The sequence below is a fragment of the Octodon degus genome, unplaced genomic scaffold, assembly GCF_000260255.1.
Source record: "Octodon degus isolate 3935 unplaced genomic scaffold, OctDeg1.0 scaffold00193, whole genome shotgun sequence".
NCBI classification, from domain to species: Eukaryota; Metazoa; Chordata; class Mammalia; order Rodentia; family Octodontidae; genus Octodon; species Octodon degus.
The window spans coordinates 3991813-4014179 of NW_004524769.1; the positions used below are offsets into that span (position 1 = coordinate 3991813).

General features: G+C 42.7%; 1 protein-coding gene across 1 annotated transcript in view; it reads right to left on the reverse strand.

Annotated features, from left to right (window-relative positions):
- Ano3 (anoctamin 3) overlaps positions 1 to 22367 on the reverse strand; it is a 405337-nt gene that overhangs the window by 30590 nt on the left and 352380 nt on the right. The window contains exons 16-18 of the mRNA XM_012517561.2: positions 9521 to 9603; positions 8983 to 9123; positions 7136 to 7300 (exon numbers count right to left, since the gene is read on the reverse strand). Of these exons, the coding sequence (XP_012373015.2) occupies positions 7136 to 7300; positions 8983 to 9123; positions 9521 to 9603 (389 nt within the window). The remainder of the gene's footprint in view (positions 1 to 7135; positions 7301 to 8982; positions 9124 to 9520; positions 9604 to 22367) is intronic.

Here is a 22367-nt window from a genome sequence, read left to right on the forward strand (position 1 = left end):
TTAAAGTTTAGCATATTAATACTTGATGAAAAATACCTGTTCCATGTCATGCTTAAGATGTTTGGTATTCAGACAGACAGTAAGGTTAAGCTCAACTGCGTAGGTTTTGTGGTAGTAACAATAAGCTTCTCTTCTGGAGGGTTAACAACCTAAGTTTGCAGATCAAAAATTAGAGAAAAAGAAGGGCAGCAAGGACAGCCAGGATTTTGGTCCTCGCCTTTCAAAGTCAGTGAGGACTCAGGACATAGGAGAACCTGTACTGTAACATCCTGTAACTCAGTGGTGCTCCAAATTTTCTGATCAAGGAGATTATGGGGCCCCAGAGGAAAGTGATCGATGATGTAGAGTGTGCCAAAGGAGAGCGACAGGGAGAGAAAACATTCTGTCAGGCTTTCATAGAGAGCAAATTGGTCAAGCAATGGCTGTGACTCATCCATGTGGCTGACACTGATAGAGGATCTACAAACTGTGGTACAGGGTTTCATGATAAATCCTGAGGGGATTTGACTGACCTTGTCAGATACAAAAGTTATATTTCTTGCTATATAGATCTCACTTTATCTTGGTCTTAACCATCCAACAGAACAGTATAAATATGAAGTATAAAAAGGAAAGCCATATTAATATACTGGGCTGTAAAAGGCTCAAGTCAACAAATTTTGACATTGCCAGTCCTATGGATAACCCACTACTATTATGGACTACTGGACTATATTGGAATATTTTGCTGAATTCACGCACCTACAATATTTAAATAGCAATGGAATACCCATCTCTCACAAAACTAAACAAAAAAGGGATACAAATGAACAATCATTTTATATCTGTATATTTAAAATAGGATAGATATACAGCTACATTCTCTTAATTCAATGAATAGAAAGATTTGTTCTAATAGTGTTTGTGGACAGGATATCATGTCTGCATCTTGTACAATGAATAACCACTAAGAAGACAACAATATGCAATGTATTAATTATTGAAAATGTCCTACTAATCGGATTTGAAACTGTCTCCTTGCTATTTGTTTCTCAATAAAATTATTGAAAAAAAAACCTGAAATCACTCAGCTCTGCACATGAGACTGAGATAAAGGTTTGTGGAGCAAACAACCCACAGCCAGTGCTGCCAAAGATAAAGGGATATTCTCCAGGGAGACAAAAGGAAAGGACAGTTCAGACAGAAGAAGCACTGCAAAGCCTATGCAGGGTGGGAAGTGGCCAAGAACCAGGGGACCAGGAAGTGCTCCGAGGCTGCAGGGTGGGCTGCAAGGAGGAGCAGAGAGAAGAAAGCTGACATCCAACAGGACCGCAGCTGGAAGGAGATGCCTGAGCACCGGTTTGATACTGGAGTCAGTGGAAATCTGTGAAATAGCTTCAACCACATGTTAACATGATAAAAATTTACAGTGTGTAAAGGAGACAGCATTTAGAAGACAGGAAAATCATCAAGTTAGAAGGTCTTGGAATAGTCCAAGCAAAATGTAACAACTACCTTGACTAAGAAAGCTGATATGAACATGAGCTGGGGGTGGATGGGACAGAGGTGTCCAAGTAAAACCTCATAGCTGTTAGCCACTAATAAAATGAAAGAACTGCATGAAGGTCATTAACGCGTTTTGGCTCTTTGTTTTTATCTGTCCTGAGTTAAGGAAAATGTCTGATTTAAATTATTACCATTCTTAAATTTTATAATGTAGTGTGTTTAGCTTAGAGCTGAAAAACACATTAAAGCCATAGAAGATCTCCAGCGTAAGTCTCTCATTTGGGAAAGTTGGTGGCGCCAGGGTCCTAAGTTTCAGCTCTAAGAAACACAATACAAAGGCTGGCTAAATAGCTCAGCAGGTTAAAGCACCTGCAAGCACAGGGGCCGCAGTTTGATCCCTGGACCTGCCGTGCCTGCCCCACCCCTGTGATGCTCTGAGAGGGCATTTGGGTAATTGAGATGGCATGGTGGCATGTGCCTGTAATCCCAGCTCTTGCAAGGCTGTAAACAGGAGAATCCCTAAGAGTCCAACCAAGTAATGAGACCCTGAACACCCTATAGACCGTTCCCTAAAATACAAAAACTAAATAGAAAAACAACAAAAAAACAAAGCACAATACAATTTTAGTAGCTGCATATTCAGTTTTGTCCTTAAAATGACATAGTAAGTGGATCTTTTACTTTTTGTAGATGGACATTTCATTGGTGTAATATTGGGCCATTTCAATCTATCTTTATTTGATCAGGATCTCAAATTAATATGTATATTCAGATGAGTAAGAAGAGCTATTTAATGCTTTGTATGTAAATAATTAACAAGTACCTTAACATCTTTAGAAGGAAAGAAATCCATACATTTAAAAGAGCATTATTATTTTTATACTGATTAAAAATGAATATGACACTCTTTTCTCATGGATTGAGTTGGCTGCACATTCAGTGCCTTTATGCTAGATATGATTTTAAAAAATCTGCTAAGTTAGCTTCAAGGATAAAGAAGTATCTACAGCCTAGTCTGCTTCTAACAGCCCATGGATCTTCATGCTGAAATGTCCTCGAAGTAGAAGCAAACACTTAGAAAGAGCAGGCAGCTCTGACTTCTCCCGGGAGCTATGGGCATTTTCCTGGGGTGCTAACACAGTGCGCAGCTGTGTGGGCTGGGGGCGCTTTGAGGATCTCCAGAGACTGCTGTGGCAATTCAGACAGTGCTATGTCCACCTGCCGCGGGAAGGCCTCTTGCTACGAGCAGCGATTCACCCTAGGAGTACAGGCTTGGCTTTCTGTAAAATGAAGGGCTCTGGTGGAACGAATTCATTGAGCCTCGACAAGCGCATCAGCTTAGTAGGAACAGATGTGTAGCAACCTTCTGAGGAAAATCCAGAAACACGTGAGCCGACTACGGTTGTAGCTAGCGGGCAGCAACTCAGGACGGGTCTGCAGTGCAGCACGCTCACTGTTGTGTTCAGAAGACGTGTGATCACACCGCCACTGGAACGACGCAGACAGCGCCGGAGCCTCGTACCACAGTGGAAAGTCACCAGATCTTAATCTTCTCAAAATGAATGGCAAGTAAAGGACTCTCTTGTCAGAAAAGCATTTGACAGAAAGCTCAAATGCAGGCTCTGCCTCATGAATTTGGTTCCACGCAGTGTTCAGCTTAACTGAGGGACAATTATTTCTCCAGGTGGGAACAAAGCACTGATTCCTGGACACGGAATGTCTGTTCCAGGCTGTCATGCTTGCTGTCCCAAGCAACAATTAATTAAACATGTTCAGTGCTTAATATTCCTATCTGGAAGAGTCCCTCCCTTCAGAAATGCTAAGTCCTCTCATTAGCTTTGCTCAAGACACTCTTGAAGATCAGTAAACCTTGGGAACAAACTGTCAAGACAAAAAAGGAACAGGGAGCCCTGGTGAAGGCGGTCACGGGGTGCAGGCCATGTGGAGAACAGAGAAATGTGGTGAAACTGTCACCACTGGTCACCTCAGTAGCTGCAACCAGGTCTATGGTAGGAAAGGCAGAGGGAAACATCCCATACAGCTTTGAGGAAGTTCATTTCTATGCAGTATTGTAACAGTTTTATACTTTAATATATTTTATAAGAACAAAGTATCCATATTTAGAGTTTAAAGGAAGGGCAGGGAAGACAGACTTTAAAGGGAAATGATAAAATGGGGACATCAAAATAGTGAGACTCCCACAGTCAATATGCAGTAGAGTTGCCCATGAGCTGGTTGGATGTTTCAGATGCTTTTAGGCCCCCTTTCCTGGAGCACCTGCACCCACCCTGGAGTTCACCCTGCACTTCTGCCTAAAATCTTTGTCCAACAAACCTTCCCCTTGCCTCTTAGGATATTTTTATTATGAATGTATTTCCTTAAAAGACAATACGACCAAAGGTTTCTGTTTATCTTTCTCCCCAAAGATAATTTTGATTGTATGAATATTTGTTTTTGTGTTAATATCTCTGAAGGGTAACAGATATGAAGGAAAAAAGAACACAACTTCAACATAAGTCAGTGCAGATTTCATCTGAAAAGTTTAGATAGACCAAAGACAAGACTCTCTTTCCACATGTTGGATTGACAGGAAGGGAGAAATTAACTCTATTAGTTAAAGATAAGAATAATTGGGAAAGAAAATTGCTTTATGAAAAGGAATGGGAGTGTACACAAACCTATAAAGACCTACAAAGGGAATTAAAAGTTTAAACTACAGAAAAGAGGCAAAGCTCCAAGAAGAAGTTCTTTGTCAATGCCTTCCAAGCTGGATGAAGGCTCTTGCGATCATCTAGTATTCTTGTCCGTAAGCTCTACCTTCTTCATCTAAAAAGCTCGTAGGTCTTGGCATGTGGGGTGCGAAGGGTCACAGAAGGTAGGGGCAAAGTCGCTGGCTCTGAGTCCAGAGACCTCAGGAGCCCATGGAGAAGAGGTGACATGCAGTGCGACAGCCCAGACAGCTCAGAGAATCAGGAGCTACAGGCGCACAGCGGGGAGTGGAAGGAGCAGGGCTGCTGTGGCAGAGGGACGCTCCCAGCCACCGACAGACCTTCCTGGGTGAAAGCCGCAATTGTAGAGAGGACTTGCAGCTGCTGTCTCCTCACTGCGGTTGTGTGTGTGCGTCATACATAAAGCTAAAAGGAAAAGCCTTCCATGTCCAACATGTCCCCAGGTTTATATCATGGCAGAATTCTTTCCAAGCAAAGTTATTTATTTATTTATTTATTTATTTATTTATTTATTTATTTATTTTAGCGGAACTGGGGATTGAACTCAGGCCCTTGTGCTTGCCAGGGAAGCTCTTATTCCACTGAGCCATCTTTTCAGCCCTTATTTTTTCTGATTGCAAATTAATACCTGTATATGGTGGTAAATATTTGAATGATCAGAAAAAATATTACTTCAAATCAAAAGTGTTTGTCCTATTATCTCACTGTAAGGAGACAATATTGTTAACAGATTTTCTGTTTTAAATTTATGTGTTTGGTACAGGGTCTTGCTACGCACCTTGACTCACAGTGATCCTCCCGTTTCAGCCTCCCCAGCACTGGGATTGCAGCTGTGCACCACCATGCCTGTTTTCAGTGGCTGCCACAGCGTTCCCGGGGTGGGACCAGCATGACACGCAGTATCAGGGAAGGAACTCGGGTCCTTGCACTTGCCAGGCAGGTGCTTAGACCACTGAGCTATATCCTGGCTGCACCATTAACAGTTCACTGTAATTTCTTACAGTTTTGAGAGCTAGATGGGTGGGTGTATATATTGTGGAAAACCAAAATCAAGTAAAATTGTACATCTTAAGTAACTGGATTTTATGTCATTCAATAATAGTAAAATGGCATTTAAGTAGATTGTATTGCTCCATCACTTAAAGTTTTTAATTCATATTCTTTTAGCTTTGATCATTTAGTATTTTTCCAATTCTTGCTATTCTCCATAGTTATATATTTATTCTTCGCACACAAACCATTCATTACATTATTGATGATCTCTTTAAGGTCTCTAGGGCCAGGGACACAGCTCAGAGCCTAAGAGCCTGCCTGGCAGGGGCAAGGTTCCGAGATCGATCCCCGGCACCATAAATGAATAAATGAATAAATAAGTAAGATCTCTAGAAAATGTGATATGCATGATAAATATTAGATAGGATATACAGAAAAAAAAATCATCTATACTATTATTTTCCAGAAGTAAATCCTGGTAATATTTTGATGTATAATAACTATTATCCAAGTAGCTCTTAATGATCCTTGTTTCATCTTTGACGCTGTCTCTATCACATATATTTTTAACACTTTATGTTTGATCAGTAAACCGTCTAAATTCTAGATTAATTTGTACAATGGTAAATCAGCTAGCACTGTACTTTTTCAATGTTTGCTGTACATTTTATGACTCAATGGCATAAATTCAAGTATTTAATAGCTTATTGGGAGGTACTGTAAATACTTTTCTTCTTCAACAAATGAAACTGAAACTGAAGAAAGCAGAATCTGTAGATAGTAACCACTGCAGTGCAGGTAAAGTTTGTTCTCTTATGGACCTTTCTGGTTATGAAAATTAAATGGTATACGCCCTCTGGGCTCTCATGGCAAAGCATGAAGCATTTGTGTGAACCACATTTGGAACCAAATGCTTATAGTTTACGCATAATAGACTAATTGAGTAGGCTCAGATATGCATACAAATTAGCTCATGATGGGAATAAGCTGACATTTATACTGCGATTTGGGACAAACCATTTCAGTTCTCTGATTTCCAGTTTCCCCTTTTGATGGACATAACACCAGCTCTGTGGGGCTGTTGGAAGGATTACAGACAAGACATTATCCTTAATGTGTAAATTGTGCTTTTTCAGAAAAAAAAATACAGTTTTCATTCATTAACTTTGTTGAAGAGGCAAAGTGATGACTTCCCAGATACAGATGTTTGAGCTTCAAGTCACTAAATGCACGTGGTGCTGAACGAAATGATGCCTTCTTCAGGAAATTAAATCATACACACCCAGCAAGTGATCGTACAGCTCCAAAACCAGGATACAACAGCGCCACAGTGCAGCCCAACATGAGAGAAAAAGGGCATAGTGAGGGAAAGACCGTCATCTTCCTAATGTGAACAGATGAATTAGAAAAAGAAAGAGAAATGGGGAGAGAGGGAGGGAGAGACAGAGACAGGGACAAAAAGAGAAAGAGGGAGAAAAAGAGAAAGAGAAACAAGAGAGAAAGAGAAAGAGAAAGAAAAAGAAGGGACTGCGTGGCTGCCTTTGAGACCACAAGCCTTTACTTTGAAGCCAACCTTTCTGTATCTTCCACCAAGCAGTCCCATGAACCTGAGTTTAAGTGGTTTTACAATCCAACGCATCCCTCAGTTACTGAAAAGTGAGTGGCGCCATCCCAAGCGGGCAGACTCTCAGTAGTTATCACTGTCTAGATCACAAATTCAAACGACAGAGAAGATGATTCAATCAGAGCTACTTTTCCTTCTGAACATCCACCATCTCAGATACACAGATGAACTATTTTCTGTTGCCAAAATGTAGATCTGTCTTGTTCCGTCATCAGTGTACAGGGGTGCCACCTTCCAGGGAACTTGACCCTCTCCACTTCCCACCTCTCCAGACACACTGAAAAACAGCTGGGTGAGCACTTACGAGATTCAGCAACATGATGATTATGAAGTTGATGCAGACCGCGGCAGCCGACGTCGCGAACTGCCAGTGCTGTTTGATGAAATTCCACTTGAAGGATGCAAACTGCTCCATGACCACCAGGCGGTAGACCACCACCGCGAACACCGCGGTGATCACCAGAGAAATCTGTGGCACGGGACACAGGGAGGGCAGGCAAGGCGCATCACGAACAGGTCAAACGTGAAGGCATAGCTCAGAGATGCTGCACCCCATAGCTAAAAGGATTTTTCTTTCTTAGAAAAGATACGTGAGTATATTTTGTCAATGAGGGAGTAATTTATACTAGAGTCATAATTAACACTAAAATATTTAAGCTTAAAATAGTGACTGTAGGGCTGGCCTCAAAGCTCAGTGGACTAAAGTGCCTGCTTGGGCAAAGAGCAGTGGATGGGGTTCGATCTCCGGCCGGCTGTGCTGGCCCTGCCCCTGGGGCGCTCTGAGATGGTGACTGAGACTGGGCATGGGAGGCTGAAAACAGGAGAATCACTCAGAGTCGGATCTACACAGTGAAACCCTGTAGAGCCTGAAGACCCAGTCCTAAATACAGAAAAAAAAGAAAGGTGACTATGCAGGATTATGCATATTCCAGTTAGCTAGATTCAACCACGGCATTTGCATGCACATTTCAAAACACCATGGCAAAGTGAAAGCACAGTGTTCCCTGGCATTTAAAAAGGGAGGATCACTATGCGTCCCAGCTGCACAGTGAGACACTGCACCAAATACATTAAAAAATAAAAATAAAAAACCAGAGCCCAGGGGCATTGCTTAGCGGTAAAATAAACGCTTAGCACGTGTGAGGTCCTTAATTCAATACGCAGAGCCAACAAAACTAAAGTGAAATAAAGTTAATTAAACTTGCAAACAACAAAATAGAAACGAGAGATATTTAAGCGGCTGGAGCACGACCAGAGTTACCCCTGAAAGCACCGAGCCTACCCACGTTTCATCTCTCACAGGACTTCCTTCTAACACTGGACACGCGCTCCGGCAATGCGACTCCAGTAGTCTCCACTTAATCACGGCTGACTCCAGTTTCTCCAGTGAGAATGAGGAGCACACGTTCCCTTTTATAAACCTCCATGATCTGCCATGGCCTCTATTTTGTTTAATCAAAAATATTACTGAGGTAGTGAAAGGCTATTTTCCTTTCTAAAAGTTTATGTTTTTTTAAATTATCAAACTATACTGTGAAGAACACATCTATGATTTAACAAGAAAAAAACCCAACATTTTGTACATTTTCATGGACATATGTGCTGTAATGGAATAAAACAGAAAAGGCCAAAAAGCCAAATGCTTGTTTACAAAGAACGCCTGCGTGTTCCCCTTGCTCCTACTTCTGCTATTTAAAGCGCATTTCCTTATTAGTGAACCAATCTTCAGTATATGTTAGGTTGGATTTATCTCCCTACATTTTATTTATTTGTGTGTGTGTGTGTGTGTGTGTGTGTGTGGGTGGGTGTGGGTGTGGGTGTGTGGCCAGTTCAGCCCACCCAGGGCTTGGGGCTGACGCAGCATGGGCCGAAAATCAAACCATGGTTCCTGCATGCTTGCCTAAGCAGGCGCTTTAGACCACTGGGCTATCTTGCCAGCCCTATCTCCCTACAATTTAAAATAGTAAATGGAGAACCTTACAATCTCTAATTATAAAAAAAGACGGAAAACAATATGAGAAATAAAGTCTGACAAAGAAATTGGATGTCTACCACTTAATGTTCTCAGGGTCACAAGATGAGTTGATGTCCTAGGTCGTCCTGCTAACCCTGAAGCCCCACAATGCTGTGATAACAAAGGCCATGCCTTACCATGAAAAATATTCCTGAGACAGAAACAAGAAGACGGGTGATTTTGTCGGATGAAGGCTGATGCGGCTCTGGCTTTCCTGTGATGGGATTTACAATCTCCATCTTGTAGTACTTGGCTTCAAACTGGGGACGCAGGGTTTCCTAGAAGAGAAGCTAAAGTGATTAAAACAGCGAATTCCCACATTTGAAAAAGTCTCCAGGAATTAATACAAGTCTACTAAGTTTGCCCTACTTCCACATTGTCTTCACAAAGACGAGTCCCTTAAAAATATGTTAATTATTTCCAAGTAACCCTTAATTTGTATTTTAAGTTTTATATTTTTCCACTAGTGTAATTTAAGGAAATGTTGTAGAAGTAGTTCTAAAAATCCATTGTTTTGTTAATGATTTTTATTATCTTCATGATCACGAAATCCTGCTGGTAGAAAACAGCAAGGGGAGATGGAAAGGTGTCAGCTACACCTGGTCTCAAGGACACAGCGGTTTCCACATCGTGTGACATCCCAGTGTCTGTATCTCCAGCCTCCTAACAGCTCACCTCCTCTTCCTCCCATTCAATAAGGTCCCAGGTGTAGGTCAGTATACTTCTTCTCCTTTTCCAAAACTCCAGGAAGACAGTAGCTACAAAATATGATAATTATAAGTAGTTTCCCAAAGCACAACACATTGCTGTGTTTTCTTCAGATCGATTTATTATGTTTTGATGTTATTAAAATTACTCATTATGAAAGAGGTAGGGGCCGGGGAGGTAGCTCAGTGGAATAAGCGCTTCCCTGGCAAGCGCAAGGGCCTGAGTTCAATCCCCGGTTCGGGGTGGGCGGGGAGAGGTTCTGGAACTTCCTCTTCTTGTGTCTGAACTCTCTCAGTGTGCATTCCTAGGAGGTGTGTGTTCCTTCACTGAAACGGAGTACAAGACTTTTGTTAATAATATTCATCAAACTGACACTTCCAGGCTAGGTTAAAATCAGTGAGATAAATAGAAGAGTCCTTTTTGACCCATACATGACATCCAAAATGTTCTAAGAGACTCAGAGTATCATCTAAGAATGATAACAAAGACCTGATGCTACTTTTCTGGTACCATGAAAAGGGTATGGAAGGAACAAAAGGAGAAAGCAAGAGCCACCTTGGTAGAAGATGGAGAAGGAGAGGGAGAGTATGAAGGAAGGGGAAGGAGAAGAGAAGGGGGAGGAGGGGAAGGAAGAGAGGGAGGAAGGGGACAGGGTAGAGGAAGAAGGGGAGGAGGAGATGGAGAAGGAGAAAGATAAAGAAGAGAAGAAGGAGGAGGAGGAAGAGGAGGAGGAGGGGAGGGGAGGGGAGAAGGAGGAGGAAGAGGAGAAGGAGGAAGAAGAGAATGAGAAGGAGAAGGAGAAGGAGGAGGAGAAGGAGAAGAGGAGGAGGAGGAGGAAAAGGAGAAGAGGAGGAGGAGGAGAAGGAGAAGAGGAGAAGGAAGAGGAAGAAGAAAAAGAGAAAGAGCAGAGAAGACCGGTGGATGCATATGCATGGTTGACTGGGCAGGGAAGAAACATCAATGGATGAAGGAAAGATGTCTGAAGTATTATTTGGCTTTTCTCCACAAGCAGCCCAGGGAGTATTTTCTTTATGGAAAGTGGGTTCCACCTACTCTACCGAAGACTTTGTGGACATAAGCAAGAGCTCACATGTTTTCATAAAATTCTGCTTCAGGGGCTGGGGATATAGCTCTGTGGTGTAAACACCTGCCTGGCAAGTGCAAGGACCAAGGTCTGATCCCTGGTACCACATTCCTCACTATCCCCAGAACCCTGGGTGTACAGTGCCAGCCCAAAATCTGTGTGTGATGGCGCACGCCTATAATCCCAGCACTGGGGAGGCTGAGACAGGAGAATCACGACGAGTCTGAACTGCATAGTGAGAACCTGTACCCTTCCCTCATCCCATCATCCATTTCCTGTTCTACTTTGGCTGAAGCACTTTAATCTCAGGGATCTTTTTATCTAGTGGCTGGGGACAGTGATGTTCATTGTAATAGGAGCTAGAAGACAGTACAAAGACAATCCTCAATGTTTTTTTGAAAAAGAACCCTAAATAATGTATTTAGTATATAGTCGCTAAAATAAAATTCCAATTTAAAGAAAAGAAGTTGGCAGAGCAAGATGAAGCCTCCTTTCCTGACTGTTTTCATTGTTGTAACACACAGGAAAGGCAGGGAGTGATGGTTCTGAGGTTTTTATTTTCCTTTATCATTAAAACTCAATACATGCATTCATTAGATATATAAATATTATGCATCGTCACATGACCTTACATTATCGCACCTTACCAGGTACACAATCCTTTCTCACATGTGGCTCTGCTGTAATTGCCTCTCTCCTGACATTTATGAGGAGGTGTGCAGGAGGAATTCTTTGCACCTGGGCTTGGGGAATGCAGGTGCCGCATTGTGTGTGTCCAAGGTCACTCGGCCCTGGGTGGGAGGTGCAGGCCTGAGTCTCTCAGTTGCTCAGCACCCACAACGCTTGGTGGAGTCCTCAGGCTCCTTCCCCTTTAGCCTCCACCATGGATACGTCCCCTACTTTGCTGTGAAGTGCTGGAGGAGTCAGGGAGGGCTGCAGAATGAAGACAGCCCGCCTGCACTGGCATCAGGACAAGGAGGCCCTCAAAACCCTGGGGCTGGCTTTCCAGCAGGTACAATTGCTGCTGCCAATAGAGAACTCTAGCATTTCCAGGGACGTGGGATATAAAAGAAAGGGAGGGCACATGGAGGAAAATTGATTACCAAAGGAAAACCAAAGGGGGAAAGCATTTCTTTAATCAAGCAATGATGATAATCAGTGGCTAGAAGCCTAGATATAAAAATTTTAATTTAGACGTTGGTACCTAGAAGGCTCCATAAATTGTACTTGTCATGAATTTCAGGCAAGGCTTAAAGTTTAAATGTGTCACACACTCCCACCTTAATTTATGTCTCCAGGACAGACTTGAATTACGAGGCATCTGCTACAAAATCTAATTCGGATTTGAATAACTATAACCTGATAACTGCATTATGAAAACTGTGTCAGCTATATCTTAGAAAGTGAGGAGTTTCCTTTACACTTTAGTATGAAACTAGGCTTTATCTTAAAAGTCCATTTTAAGCCTGAGACACATATATTAGTTTTCCCATGGTTTACTTATCTAAAATGTGAAGTGAATTAAAATTCTCACTTTAAAATGTTAATTTAAGGGCCGAGGAGATGGCTCAGTGGAATAAGCGCTTCCCTGGCAAGCGCAAGGGCCTGAGTCCAATCCCTGGGTCCACCAAAAAAAAAAAAAAAAGTTAATTCAAAAGAGGATATACAGAGTAATTTGTCAGTGTGCCAAACATAGAGAATGGGCATGAATTATTCTTTGCTAATCTATATTAAACTTAATAATGTGATTACTAAAGAAGGCAGCTAACTTGAAAATTAAAGCAACAGAAGCTCCTGCCCCCAGAGCCATCCCAGGGGATGGACATAGTCCACAATTTTCCGCAATTTACCAGGAATGCAGTTTTATAAGTTCATGTGTTTCTCAGAAGGGATCAATGCTCTTAGGCTCTGAAGATTTCACTGAATGCAAATTATACCTCAAGAACAAGATTTTAAGTTCATCTTCTCTTGAGACCATAATGTTAAGTGAAGTAAATCAGCTTAAAAATTACATGGTATCTCTTAGATGAGAAATCCAGAATGTAAGTCAATAGAGAGTCAAATGAAAGACAAGATAATAAGAAACAGGGAAATAGATCTTTTGTAAGCAAGAGCTACTATATTTGAGAGATGAAGCAGTTCGACACCTCCCTCAGCCCTAAGCCCTCTTCAGGAGTTGATGCACTGACTTACTCAGTCCTGAGTGAAGGTTCGCATCTGAGTGATGCAAGTGGGTGAGAGAGGACACAAAAGGGTCAGGTCCCAACACAGTGAGTGCATGCTCCAGAAACTTGTAAGAATCAGTCTCATTCTTGATGATAGATGGATAAGGGATGAGGGTGGCATGGGCTGCTGCCTGGCTCAGGACTCAGACCTGAGTATGAGTTTTGAGAAGACACAGGAATCAAGGACACCAAAGACCACACGTGGCTGGCATTGAAATATTTAGGGGCCATTGTTCACTTTGATCACTGCTAGATAGGGCCGTCTCTGAAATAGGAGCAGATGGAAAGAGTACAGAGCCTTAATGAAAGAAGGCCAGGCAAGTTTTGGAAGGGGGAGGGTGGGACAGAAAATTTAGAGATTTGAACTAGGGAGACGTGCAGTGCTCACTGGTTAGGCAGCTTTAACAAATCCCGCTGCTCAGGCTGGACCTTACACCTATCAAATCAGGATCTCTTGGGATGATACATTCAAACTTTTTATAACACTCCCAAGAGCTTCTGGTGTGCACCATTGCAAGAGCACCCATTAAGTTGATGAAAGAGAGAAATGGAAACTGAAGTCATGGTTGCTGTCCTGGTTGAACCTCCACAGCAGAACTAAGGGTCCAGCTGTCAGAAACAATGACTATTACTTTTTGATGGCCACACGCTCATAAAACATTTTGATAATCGCTTTAATGTCTGTAAAACTCACTCTCCAAATAGCAAAAATATGAATTCATAAAATCTGTACACATGTAATGGGTCACAAAATGACTTCTATAATTGCCCACAGTTTCAAAGGTTAGAAAGGTGAGACTTTTTTTTTTTGAATGAGGGATTGAGCTCAGGCCCTTGTGCTTGCCAGGGAAGTGCTTATTCCACTGAGCTATCTCCCTGGCCCTGAAAGGTGAGATTTTAAGAAGTTATGCAAAATGCTAAAGTCAAGCAGATGGTTAGAAGCTAACTCATGCTGATTTCAAGGCTCACAGTGTATCCCCATACTTCCGTGGATATGCATAGAATGTAGAATGAAGATGATGGGAGTTGAGAATAGAAATCTGAGAAGAAGATGTGGAAGGTGTCAAGAGAGAAATACCTTAGAGGGGCCAGGGAGATAGCTTAGTAGAATAAGTGCCTGCCTGGCAAGCACAAGGTCCTGAGTTCAATCCTTGGTACAAATAACAAAACAAAACAACGTAGGGATAGGTAGATAAGGAAATAGAATAGGAGAAGTCAAACAGTAATGACTTCAAAGGAAAGAATCTTGGTGGAAAAGGACTAAAGAAGCCCACAAAGATGTTGACAGAGTAAAAGATGGTGAATAGGAGTGAGAGGACACCAAACTTACTTGATGTTAAGATGAACCTGTTTTAGAATGAGAACACACAAGTGAAAAGGCATTGCTTTATTTTTTAAAGAATAAATGTCAATGCAGAAGCAATTGAAAAGAAAGTTTAGACATATAGATGCATGTGTTTGTGCTGTGTGTAGACTGGTTAGATGCATGACAGCTCCTGGGCCATAAAGGACACACAACTGTTGGTGTGAGCACTGGGTGTGAAGGGGATTCCACAGCATGGATCGCTGTGGGTCTCCTGGCACAGCTCACTCCTGGAACCCTGTGGAACTTGTTCAGTGATGGAGTTGAGGATAAAAGTTTCCAGCAGAGAAAGGCATTGTGTTACCAGGGGACCGTGTGGTTTCACATGCCACACAGGAGTGGAAGGAGAATTCTAGAAAACTGGATGATCCTGATGAGCCTGCATGTGTGTCTCCGTTCCTTAGCAACCATGTGCTCTATTTATTTTTACACCTGTCTCTCTGACTACAAGAACATTCTTGTCTTCAACTTTAAGAGAATCTGAAATATGTGCACGGGTGTCTCATTGTCGCATTGCTGTTTTCTCTTGTTCAAGTGATGAGCCAGGGAACAGACTCGGTGGTCATGGGTGTTAAAACTGTTCGCTGTTGCACTTGTTTGTTGCAGTTATTTATTGTAAACTAAGAAAACAAGGCCAAAGGCAGTTGAAACCCATCATTCACCTCATCTGGAAATTGGAGAACACATAACATTTTATTACAGTTTCTTACACTTGTTCTTAGAAGTGATTGTTCCTAAGTTTCTTAAGCTCTTTTCTTCCCTCCTTCCTTTTTTTTTTTTTTTCTTTTTCTTCTTTTTTTCTTTTGACTGTTTGGCGCACTGAAAGGTTCAGTGTTGCTTAAGCGGAAGTAAAGTTTTGGATAGAATACAGGGATTGTCACTATAATGTCTGGCTTTGTGCTCTCCACAGTTATTCAAGTTTTCAAATTCTGCTTCCCAGAAAGTTCATTGACAATATGGGGAAGCAAAGGGTGTCTCAAGAGTCACCTTTTTATCTCTTGCATGTGTTGAGTGATCAAGTTCCATTTTAGTGGTAAATTATTCACTGTTGATTCCAGAGGGGTGGATTGGAAAGAGGGAGAAAAAATAAGAGGCAATTCCAGACACAAATGAATTTTAGCATGTCTCAAGGTGGTGAACAAAATGAAAATTCCAAGGATTGTTTTCATGAGAAGAGATAAAGCCTATGGTCCTCTAAGAGATTGCCCAGCTGAAACAACAGTGACTCAACGGAACAGCTCAGGGGTTTGCCAATGTGGACAGCACCCAAGAGCTACTATAGCCTCCTCCACGGCCAGCTTGGGCCTCAGCAACATCCGCATGTGGAATGCGTGCTACTGGCGCAGCCGGCAGCCTCACCATAGCGAAAGCTTGGTCAACAGGCTGTAGACATAGTAGAAAGGCCATGCAATGGAACATGGCCAGGGTTCTTGCCCAGGGAACATCGTTCTCTGTTTTGTTATGCAGAGGTGCAGTCATTGGTGTTCTCTCCCTGAGTAGCACCCTGCTGGGTAGTTAGTGCAAGGACAGTATCAGAAGGCGTGAGGGGGCAGGCTTGAGCGGTCTTCTCCTAACTAGGTCTGCACTGAGGGCCGCACCTGGTGCCTGGAACTGCTTAGTCTAGGCGCGCTCAGCTTGTCACATTTCGTCCAAGGACTCGGAGTCTTCAACTTTACTTTTAATTTCCCTCCCCTTCCTTTTTATTTTCTTACATCAAATAAGAAAGAACATGGTACTGTTGACATTGTAACTGTAAGTACTGAAAATATTCACCAATGGAATCAGACTGCACAATTTGCCTCTTAGCTAAATTTATATAGAAGTAAGGAGCTATGCACAAACACCATTGTGTTATGATAAAATATAATGAGTTAGAGACCAGCTGCACAACTGTGTCTCAAAAATAGACGAAAGAAAGAAAGAAAGAAAGAAAGAAAGAAAGAAAGAAAGAAAGAAAGAAAGAAAGAAAGTAAAGGGAGGTCTCACCACAATCCTGATGAATTACATTAGGCCCTTGACTCTGCTATGAAGAGCCCTAAAGCTAAAGTTCATTTTACACAACTTAGTATTGGCATTTGTAGATCAAATGACCCTTCAGTAGCATTTGCTCACTCAGTGGGTACTTGCACTCCAGTTGTTGAAATGCTTGCATTATCTACACCAGTTAAAACTTGCCAGCTTGTTACTGTGCATTTCTCATAAAATGCAGTGCCATGTCTTTAATCACAAGGTTAACTGGTTAATTTTCCCCGCATCCTCCTTCCTTTAGCATTGATTCACTTGGTGCGCTTTCTTTGACACTGTAAAATTTCTGGTTAAAAATGTAACCCCCAGCCAAAACAAGTGGATCAAGTGCTTTGTCTTCTTTACTTATGAAATCCAAGGATTCAGGAGACCCTGGTATATTTTAGGTCTTTAACTCTTAGATGCTAAAGGAATTAAGCATGTAGAGAAATAATAAGCATCAAAGGTGAGGCATCACCATTAATAAACATGTACTATTAAAATTTTATGTCACCATCTAATGTATAATTTTTGAACAATATATTTAGGCCTACTACATGTTGCTGCTACTAAGAGGTATAACAGTGCATGTTCTTAATTTATAAAGGAAAAATACAAAGACTTTATGCTTTACCCTGTGCTTCCAGTAACTCTTCCCAGGACAGGCACCTGTGTAATTAATCCTGGGAACAGCTGTGGTTTCCAGAAAACTGCTGCAGAACTAAGTTCTGCTCCCATGCCTGAACACTACCAAACATTTACCTTTGCAACCCACGAGCACCTGTCTGGAATCGGATGCAGCACCACAGCTAGACTGTGCAGGGAGCACAGGACTGCAGTCAGTATGCAAGGAGTCTGTAACTTTTATACTAAGAATGATAAAATCTACCTTCTAGTTCAAATAGTAACAATCATCCTCTGATGGGTGAAGAGGATGGATTAAGGTAGGAATGTTTTGGAGCTGGGGAGCTAGCTCAGCAGTCTAAGCTCCAGCCCACAAAGCGCAAGGACCTGGGTTCAATTCCTGCTACTGCATGCTGTGCTGGCTCTGGAACCCAGGGCCAGGTGGTACATGCTTGTAATCTCAGCACTGGGGAGGCTGAGACAGGAGGATCACTATGAATCTGAACTGCATAGTGAGACGATGTACCAAATAAATAAATGCTTTTTTTTTTTTAAAGGTAGGAATATTTTGTATTTGACAGGTGCCAAAATTCTCAAATTGTGTGATCTTGGATATAGTAAGAAACAGCGATAATTCTATAATTTAAATGGGAAAAGTAAATTGTCTTGATGAGGACTGCAAATGTCCAGGATTAGTTTGTAAGCGGTCTAATGCCCCTAAACTTGAAGAGCACCAGAAAATTTAACAACAGCTTTAAATACTGCCTGTTGTAATACATAGGAAACGAAATAGACAAACTTCTTGGATTTCACTGCATGTGGCTTTTGCATGATTTTCAGCTTCTTCGTCCTAAATTTAATAGGTGCACAATTTTTCAAATGGTCTTCCATTTATTCATATTTACAATTTTGTTGTATCAAAATCTCCATGTCTCCTAGCCAGAATCTTTGACGTGGCTCAATTTTAGGCTGCAGGGCATACTGAGTGCTTTTGATCGTGAACTCAAGGAGACTTTGTCGAGGGTATTTAGTAAGATGCATTAGGTGGGTTCGCAGGCACGTGCCCATGTCCTTCATCTCTTCCCACACAGGGATGGCTTCTCAGGAAAACCCGTCCAATTCACACGCTGATGCCCTCAGATGATTTGCATATGTTCTAGGATGTCCAACAGCAAAAATGAAAGAGAAACAATGCTTGCGATATAGGGAGCTTCATGCTGTGGGAAAATGCAGCAGTTCAGCTTATACATGACACACACTGCAGATTTCCCCAAATTTATAATAATCTTAAAAGTGTATATTATTGCTGAGGTATTATGAGGTTCAAGTAAACTTCACAAGCCACTAATAGTAGAAAGAACTTTGAATGAACTAGGCAAGAAACACAGACTGAATAAAATATTTTATAAAACATCTCCATGAAATATTTTTCTTAACTTGAATAAAGAGATAATCAAAAATTCAGATAATAAAGGGACAAGAGCTCTGCAGAGATATAGCAAGCAATTAATCAAAACAATGTTATTTTTCTGTATTATGCCTTTTTTTTTTTTTTTTTTTTTTTTTTTTTTTTTTTATCCAGGGTCTCCTTATGGTGTTCAGGCTGCTCTGAAACTCAGGGAGTCACGCGATCTTCCTGCCTCAGTCTCCCCTCGCTGCTGTGACTACAAGCACACACCAGTGCTCCAGTTCCCATTCTTACTATTTTCATATATAATCTTATACTTCAACTTTTGAATTCTTAAGGAGAGCTTCCTAAATTTTTTTAACAATTTGGGTCACAAATACTTGTAATGAATTTAACAGCAATGGCTCTACCACCCGCAAGGGGCCTGCCTGGCCATTCAGTCCTCATGACAGGTTCACATACAAAAAATGCTTTCTTTGTTACTTTGCGAGTGATGATAGCGAAGCCAAGAAGGTGGGACAAACTTATCACAAACTGACCTGGCTCTGACCCAGGGCCTTGTTTCCTGAGACAGGGTTACCAGCAGGTCAAAGTCCTTAACTCACAGCAACAGCTCTACACACTATTCTTTGAGGGTTTTTTCCTGGCTACACACACACACACACACACACACACACACACACACACACTCTCGCACACACACATACACACACATATGTCTTTTCTATAGTTTAGCACTTCTAGGAACCGTCAGCTTAGTTAAACAACATGCTTTGAGTATTTTCCACAAAGCTGAGAAGGGTCCTCCAGGCTTGCAAGGATGAGGAAGCCACTTAGCACGCTTCCTTGCCACCCAGCCTGAGTTTGATTTTGCAATCCCCTTCCGGTCAGGAATGAGTTCCCTTTCCCAGCCCCCTCTGCCCTTGATGTAGAGCCAAGATGAAGTCCAGCCCTCCTCCAGTGTGCACGCAGGTGGCCAGGGTGGCACGCTGTCCTTGAGCTCTCTGGGGACCTCGAGAGCCCTCAGCGAAGAGACAGCGGGCCACCACTGCTGAGGTGGCCACTTAGCTACTATAACCTTTCTAATTAGAGTGAAATAGGCAGTTATTCCAGGATTTCCTAATTACCTGCTTTATTTTTTAAGAGAGGGTTAATAAATTGCTTGGGTATTTCTAATAGCATTTTCTTTATCAATCTGCCAGTTTTGCTCCTTTAATGAATTTATGCTCAATTGCAACTTTACCTAATAAAATAAGTCTGCACAACATCGTTGATTGATAAGTTGGTCAAAAGTTAACCTGATATTGCATTCTATAGTGAAATTAGGGTTATAATGGGAAAAGACCTGTATAATATTCACTTCATTACAGAGGAAGGAGCCAGCTATGGGGCAGTGATATTTTTCCACCAGGCTACCCTTGTGGTTGAAGATGGTGTGGTTGACTGCTGTGAATAAAAGTTCCGTTTCCAAATTCTTAGATCAATAGGTGTCTAGGAGAGCTCTCTACATTAGCAAGGTGTCCCATCCCCACAGCCTCCGTGCAGCCCTTCCCCTCCTCCATGACTGACAAAGAGCCCATAGGAACAAGCGAGCTGCTGTACCCCTGTTCACCTCAGTCACCCCAAGAAGCCTGTGATTTCCAGACCAGCCCTCAGCTGTGGGATGTGACCATCACACATTCGGGACCTAGGCATGGCTGCTGATGCTTGCCTCCACCTTCCTCCCGACTCTAGGTGCTTCCACTCTGTCATCTTCTACTTGATGTCAATCCACAATTAAGCTTTCCTACCTCCTCACCTTCTTGCTCTGACTGAGACCTGGGAGTCCCCTCCCACCTCCACACAACCCTCTCCAGTGATGTCTATTTCTCTCCCAGCCCAGTGGGTTCTGGAGATGACACGGTGAATTTCTTGTCTTCATTGCTGCCGCAAGGGCATTTTGTCAATCTCACATCACCAGTTCACACTTCCTAAGGTCTCTCATTTCTGCCCCCTGAGGACGTCTACTCAACTCCTCTGGAGACTTTTTTTCACTCTTAGTATCACTCTGGTCTCCCAAAGTTGTCCTTGTAAGTTAAAATATACATAGATAATGTTTCCCATTTCCCAGCTTCTCAGTTCTTTGGTCTTTGTCTCCAGAGCTGTTTTTCCTACTTTCCTTCATTCACGTACTCCTACAAAGTGCTTCTGATCAAGCACGAGAACCTCTCTCAAGCTCTAATGAGCACTTCTGTGCTTCTAGTTTGCAACCTGTAAACTTAAATCTCAACAGTTCATCTGTCCAGAGTTTCACCATGATGATCTTATCATTGGTTTTCTTCCCTCCCCTCGGCTTGCTCTTGCTTTCTTCTATACGTGGTCCAATGGTCAACCATCACAACTGACTCTATTTCCTGTCCCCACCTGCCTTAAGCCCAAGGGTGGAACAGAACCCAGTGAAATCCAGTGCCACTGGCCCCGCAGATGTGTGGTGCCGACACAGCTGGAGCAAGAGTCCTGCTGAGCAGCCTGCTTCACCTCAACGGTTGCTCCCTCTGAGTGTCCATGTGTGGCTTTCATGCTGTCACACCTTCTCCTCCCTTTTTAATACCCAGCACCTATGTTCGTATTGCTCCCAGCCATAATTTTGCCATTAAGAGTCAAGAGGCTGGGGAGATGGCTCAGTAGAATAAGTGCTTCCCTGGCAAGCACTAGGGACTGAGTTCAATTCCCCTGCCCCCCGCGCCGACAAAAAGAGTCAAGAAATCAGAAGAAAATCTTCACTCAATCCACCTCTCTCCTCTTACCTCTACTTGTGTTTATGATCATCTCCATCAAAATCTTGCCCTTCCTCTCGTAAGACTGGACAGCTCACAAGTCAGTCCCTACCTTGATGCCAACTGCTCAGGGATCTACGTGTGCATCCAAAATGCTCGAGAAATGGCTTCAAGAGCAGACTAACCAGGTCACTGCCAACAAAAGAAGAAACATGCTAGAAAAGAAAAGAGAAAGCAACAAAGCAAGAAGGAGCTTTCAGACCTTGTACGCACCAGCCACTCATGATGTGTTATTCCGATTATCAAATGGATCTCTGTATTTACTTATGTCCCTTTCTGTGCACCTGTTCACTCATGTACTCACTTAGTCAGCGTTCACTTTGCCAGGCCTCAGCTCAGCTCTCGCGCAAAGCACCCATGAGAACTCGCGAGCTAACTTCTAGAGCGTGAAGGGTCAGTGGCATGCTAAAACACATGGGACGACGAGGCTCCCAGAACCTCAGGTAAACAGCAGGCAGGAGACAACATGAGCCCAGAAAGGGAGCTGTGTGTTCAAAGTATGGTGGGGGAAGCCTCCATGTCAAGAGAAAGAATCGAAATAGAAGAACTCAACATCCATTGTTCATCCTGTCAGCCCTTAGTGGTGACTCTTACACCAACCTCGGGACACACATTTAGAATAGTTCAAAATAAGGTTCGTGCACTACCTGGGATTAATTTTTTTACTCACTCTGATAGCTTCAATTTTTACTATCTCCAAACAGAAATTACTGCATTTAGGATGCACTGGGCCGAGTAAGGTTGGCCTGTGAGGCTTAAACAGGGGCCGCCTCTATCTCACCTTCCTGACGCCCTGAGGCACCAGGAGGGAGGGCTCCTTTCATGTCTTATGATGCAGTCTTGAAAACGTGCTGGCCATTGGGCATGATTAGGCCACCAAATTGGCACTGAAATGAAGGCTCAGTAAGACACAGGCAGGGCAAGGTTGGGCCCGGAACTCAGGAGCAGTCCTGGGTCTGATCCCAGCATGAGAAATGAACAGGATTCTATGGCCTGGTGCCCTGGGCCTGGGCTACCACGTACGTGTTGCCATGGTGATCTTAGCCCGGAGCATCCATCTAGAAAAGAGTCCCCCAGTGCTGAGGTCAGGTGAGGATTCCGCAGGGCGGTTCTCCTGACTGGTGCCCGGGGTGCCACCCTTGCTGGGGAGGAGCGCACTGAAGAAAGCAGTGACTTGCAGCACTTCCATCGCCTGTGGGCTGTCCAAACCTATCTCTCTGAGATCCCGAAAGGGAGACAGAAATGCACACTGTATAACTGGTGTCAGGCCCTCCACAGTACGCAGGAAAA